We start from the raw sequence: 6000 nt of genomic DNA on the forward strand, positions 1-6000 counted from the left end.
TCCAGGATTTTGAGAGTAGTCTGATCTGATCTGCTTCCTCCAGGTTTTTGAGAGTAGTCTGATGCGCTTCCTCCAGGTTTTTGAGAGTAGTCTGATCTGATGTGCTTCCTCCAGGTTTTTGAGAGTAGTCTGATGCGCTTCCTCCAGGATTTTGAGAGTAGTCTGATGCGCTTCCTCCAGGTTTTTGAGAGTAGTCTGATGCGCTTCCTCCAGGTTTTTGAGAGTAGTCTGATCTGATCTGCTTCCTCCAGGATTTTGAGAGTAGTCTGATCTGATCTGCTTCCTCCAGGTTTTTGAGAGTAGTCTGATGCGCTTCCTCCAGGTTTTTGAGAGTAGTCTGATGCGCTTCCTCCAGGTTTTTGAGAGTAGTCTGATCTGATGCGCTTCCTCCAGGTTTTTGAGAGTAGTCTGATCTGATCTGCTTCCTCCAGGTTTTTGAGAGTAGTCTGATGTGCTTCCTCCAGGTTTTTGAGAGTAGTCTGATCTGATGTGCTTCCTCCAGGTTTTTGAGAGTAGTCTGATCTGATGCGCTTTCTCCAGGTTTTTGAGAGTAGTCTGATCTGATGCGCTTTCTCCAGGTTTTTGAGAGTAGTCTGATCTGCTTCCTCCAGGTTTTTGAGAGTAGTCTGATCTGATCTGCTTCCTCCAGGTTTTTGAGAGTAGTCTGATCTGATGTGCTTTCTCCAGGTTTTTGAGAGTAGTCTGATCTGATGTGCTTCCTCCAGGTTTTTGAGAGTAGTCTGATCTGATGTGCTTTCTCCAGGTTTTTGAGAGTAGTCTGATCTGATGTGCTTCCTCCAGGTTTTTGAGAGTAGTCTGATCTGATGTGCTTCCTCCAGGTTTTTGAGAGTAGTCTGATCTGATGTGCTTCCTCCAGGTTTTTGAGAGTAGTCTGATGTGCTTCCTCCAGGTTTTTGAGAGTAGTCTGATGTGCTTCCTCCAGGTTTTTGAGAGTAGTCTGATGTGCTTCCTCCAGGTTTTTGAGAGTAGTCTGATGTGCTTCCTCCAGGTTTTTGCTACCAAGTTGACGTACCCGCAGCCGGTGACGCCCTGGAACGTGAAGGAGCTCAGGCAGGCGGTGCTGAACGGACCCAACATCCACCCCGGAGCCTCCATGGTCATCAATGAAGACGGGTCCCGCACCATCCTCAGCAGCATCAGCCTGACCCAGAGGGAGGCCGTGGCCAAACAGCTGCTGACCCCCACCACCGGCCAGCACACGATGCCCATGAAGATCGTGAGTCTGTTCACTCCACACTGACACGCTGCGCTCTGGAGAGGCTTTATATGGCAATATAACAGCTGGTCACATCAATTACTGATATTTATTTATGACCATTGAACTCCACACTAGTGATTGAACATTGCTTTACATTAGTGATACACCGAAATAAAAATTCTGGGCCGAAACCAAAACTGAAAATTTAGGATGCACTTAATGCACGAAAATGGCTTCTTTTAAAAACGTATACTTATATATATATATGTATTAGTGGTGGGCTGTTATCAGAGTTAACGTGAGACTCTTATCGGGCGATAAAAAAAAATATCGCCGTTAATCTATTCTCAAAGTTGGGTTGGGAGCAGGGTCTTTACTACGCAGGCTATGATGACTTTCACCTTGATAGTTTAGCGTGGATGTACACCTAGCCCAATTGCACTGTAGGGGGCGAGAGAACGAGTCTTCAAACCTGTGTGTAATGTATGCCTACTAGTGTTGTCAAAAATATCCAGATTTTGCTATGTATCGATACTGAAATATCTGAAACGATACGCTACTCATTTTCTACAGTATCGATACTGTAGAAATACGATACGGATCTCCTCTCCGACCGACAGTGAGTTGACACACACCCGCCTCCTCTCACTCAGTCCGGTTAACCCTCTGAACACGGCGAACTCGTGTTTTGCTGGATTTAGCGTGTTGGTGTTGGTGTGACCGGTCTGAATTTCATGCGGGGTTGCACATAACGTTAATTCTACTAATTCTCGCAGATTTCGCGCTTGCATCTGAAGCGCACACACACACATACCGTGATAAAGCTGCCTCTGACATACAAGTGCAAAAATGATCTCCTTTTTCCAGCTTATTAATGGTCAAATGCACTCAAAAATGTCTCAATGCCCATCTTGGTGAGTTTTAACATAAACAGTAAACACAGTCATAATCAGCTCACCGGAACAGTGTTTGGGATCCATGCGTGCGTCAGGTCTTAAAGGGATAGTTCACCCAAAAACGAAAATGTGATGTTTTTCTGCTTACCCCCAGGCCATCCAAGGTGTAGGTGTCTTTGTTTCTTCAGTCGAACACAAATGGAGATTTTTAACTCAACTGTTGCTGTGTGTCGCTCATATAATGCTTGTCAATGGGGTCTAATTCTATTAGAGTAAAAAAAACATGCACAGACAACTTCAAATTAAACCCACGGCTCGTGACGACACATTGATGTCTAAAGACACGAAACCATCAGTTTCTGAGAGAAACCCAACAGTATTTATGCAAATATATCACCTCATATCAGACGAACGCTTCAGCTCTGCAGACTGACATCACTTCCTGTGAGTGAGGTCAAAATTCCGGCCGGGTCATAGATATGTATACGTAGATTCCTCATTCGAGCGATCCACGCAGGCATTAATGAGGAATCTATGTATATATCTATGACCCGGCCACACAGAAGGGACAGAAGTTATTTATTATTCAAACTACAAAAAGACAAGCGATCACTTACGAGCACACATATTCTGAATGCCTTCGGCAGAATTCAAATGAGCCATTTTAATCTAGATTAATTCCAAGATTACAGTGAGATTAATCTAGATTAAAAAAATGTAATCTATGCCCACCACTAATATATATGTAAATAATAGTTTGAATTTAATGTATCTGAAATGAAAAAAATCACGAACCAATAGAATAATCAAACTTTTATTAAGTTACTTAACCTAAAATATTTTTAACAATAAACATAAATAATAATACCAAATAATATTATTCTTCAAGTTTTATGTTCCATCAAATAAAATATATATTTTTTTTTTAAAAGATCCACAATTATCTGAATAACTGCACATAAAAATCCCAGAATGGTTGTCATTAAGAGCATGAGAAGCTGCAGTGAATCTCTCACTGTCTGTCACTGTTCTCCGGGAAAAATGGCATTTGGGGGGTAAAATGTGTGTTTTTGGCAGGGTTGCCTGCTAAAATTCGCAATCCTGGGTCTAAATATCACATAATTGGGGTCGCTTCAACCCACGGACATGGAAAAACATCCCGTGGGAAAACCTCGGACTTGGCAACACTGCTACCTGCATGCAATCCGGTCAAGCAATGGAAAGCGGCCTTCGTTCACGCCAGTGGTCCAGGGGATTGTGTCTTCTGGCAATGTGTAGTTCAGCTAACGTCAGATACGTCTGTATTTGTTCTCATACGCTGACATGCTTCATCTCTGATAGGCAGATGCGGCGCGTGATAACAGCTCGACCGTGAGTGAAACCTGAGCGCTTGCGCATGGATGTGGACATTCATTTTCGGTTTACATACAATACAATACAATACAATACAATACAATTTTATTTGTTAAGCACATTTAAAACAACCGAGGTTAGCCAAAGTGCTGGACACTGACATAATTACAACAACAACAAAAAAAACATAACATAAACACAATACACAGTTTAAACAAGTGACAAACTAAAATAATAAAATGCAGAAATTAATTCTCAGGCTGGTTTAAAGGCCAATGAATAAAAGTGAGTTTTAAGCCGTGATTTAAAACTGTCAAGGCCTGGAGATAGGCAGATCATTCCACAGCCTAGGGGCCACGAGTCCACGAGATCGTGCTTTTTAAGTCTTGTTCTAGGAACAGATAAGAGGAGTTGTTCAGCAGACCTCAATGACCTTAGAGGAGCATGCATCATCAGTAGATCATCTATGTAAGCTGGGGCTTGACCATGAAGAGATTTAAAAACAAACAATAAAATCTTAAACTGTATTCTAAAACAAACAGGTAGCCAATGAAGAGAGGCAAGAACGGGCATAATGTGCTCCCGCTTACGGGTTCCTGTAAGGAGTCGAGCGGCAGCATTCTGAACTATTTGCAATCTAGAAAGAGAGGCCTGGTTAACTCCTATATATAAAGCATTACAATAATCCAGGCGAGTGGTGATAAAAGCATGTATAACCCCCTCCAAATCTTTAAAAGATAGAAATGGCTTCAGTTTGGTAAGTAGCCTAAGTTGAAAAAAACAGAGTTTATCTGTTTCTCTAGGTGAAGATCACTATCCATCTTTACCCCAAGGTTCGATACCATAGACTTAACGTAGGGCGTCAGGGGTCCCAGGTCCAATTTGGAGGTGCTAGTTAAACTGCTAGGTCTGAAAATCATAATTTATTTTCATTAAAATGTAAAATGTTTAACGCCATCCATGCTTTAATATCATAAAAACACTCCTTTTAACAGCCTTTTTATCGAATCCTCACCCTTTCGTTTTATAGGCAGGTAGATTTGTAAATCATCTGCATACAGATGGAAACTAATATTATGCTTTTTTAAGATGGAACCTAAAGGAAGCAAATAAAGGGAGAAGAGAATCGGCCCCAAAATAGAACCCTGCGGTACTCCACATGTCACTGGTGCTGCTAATGAAGTCGGCACATTTTCGGCAGTTTTTATTTTTTTTTTTCGGCCCGAAACCAAAATAGTTTATACAGTTGACTTTACATTATACTGTTAAATATGGTAGTTCTGCATCCCGCTTCCCGTCGGCATTAGCGTTTGGTGTTATCTGCGGATCTGCACTAAGGAGTGCTTCTGTTCTGCAGGTGAACCGGCACATCAAGAACGGGGATGTGCTGCTGCTAAACCGCCAGCCCACTCTGCACCGGCCGTCCATCCAGGCCCACTGCGCCCGCATCCTGCCCGGAGAGAAAGTGCTGCGCCTGCACTACTCCAACTGTAAGGCCTACAACGCTGACTTCGACGGGGACGAGATGAACGCCCACTTCCCTCAGAGCGAGCTGGGCCGCGCCGAAGCCTACACGCTAGTGAGCACAGACCAGCAGTACCTGGTGCCCAAAGTGAGTCCGCACCCCAATGCGCCCGCTCTGAGTTCTGTGATGTGTGAAGCCTTGACTGGCCTCTGCTCCTCCTCCTGTAGGACGGGAAGCCGCTGGCTGGCCTGATCCAGGACCACATGGTGTCCGGCTCCAGCATGACCCTGCGCAGCTGCTTCTTCACGCGCGATCACTACACCGCTCTCGTCTACAGAGGCCTGACCGACAAGACGGGCCGGGTCAAGCTCCTCCGCCCCGCGCTCCTCAAACCCACGCCGCTCTGGACAGGAAAGCAGGTGTTATATCATCATCACCACAGATCTTCACACACATGTTGAGCTGAACAAAAGCTGACACTTGGACTTGAGTAGCAACTTCTCGTTGTCTTTTTAAGGTGGTTTCGACGCTTCTGCTGAACGTCATCCCAGAAAACTGCATCCCTTTAAACCTGACGGGAAAAGCGAAGATCCCCAGTAAAGCCTGGGTGAAGAGAGAGCCCAGACCTGTTCCAGGATACCAGCCGGACTCCATGTGTGAATCCCAGGTAATTCAGGAGCGTAACGTAAGGGCGATCTGAGGATTATATTGAGCGATCTACTTTTCAGGTGAATCTAAGAGATTGTGATCTTTTATGTCCTCGTAGTATCGGGACCGTGAGTGTGCGTGAGTGAGTGTGTGAGTGAGTGTGTGAGTGAGTGTGTGTGAGTGAGTGTGTGAGTGAGTGTGTGAGTGAGTGTGTGAGTGTGTGTGTGAGTGAGTGAGTGTGTGAGTGAGTGTGTGAGTGAGTGTGTGAGTGAGTGTGTGAGTGAGTGTGTGAGTGAGTGTGTGAGTGAGTGTGTGAGTGAGTGTGTGAGTGAGTGTGTGAGTGAGTGTGTGAGTGAGTGTGTGAGTGAGTGTGAGTGAGTGTGTGAGTGAGTGTGTGAGTGAGTGTGTGTGTGAGTGAG

At 44.4% G+C, this 6000-nt stretch overlaps 1 protein-coding gene across 1 annotated transcript in view; it reads left to right on the forward strand.

Moving 5' to 3' along the window:
• polr1a (RNA polymerase I subunit A) overlaps window positions 1-6000 on the forward strand; it is a 62664-nt gene that overhangs the window by 22089 nt on the left and 34575 nt on the right. The window contains exons 12-15 of the mRNA XM_079838933.1: window positions 1010-1237; window positions 4826-5080; window positions 5161-5352; window positions 5451-5600. Coding sequence (XP_079695059.1) covers window positions 1010-1237; window positions 4826-5080; window positions 5161-5352; window positions 5451-5600 — 825 coding nt within the window. The remainder of the gene's footprint in view (window positions 1-1009; window positions 1238-4825; window positions 5081-5160; window positions 5353-5450; window positions 5601-6000) is intronic.

The sequence above is a fragment of the Gobio gobio genome (genome assembly GCF_949357685.1).
Source record: "Gobio gobio genome assembly, chromosome: 16".
In the NCBI taxonomy this organism is placed as follows: Eukaryota; Metazoa; Chordata; class Actinopteri; order Cypriniformes; family Gobionidae; genus Gobio; species Gobio gobio.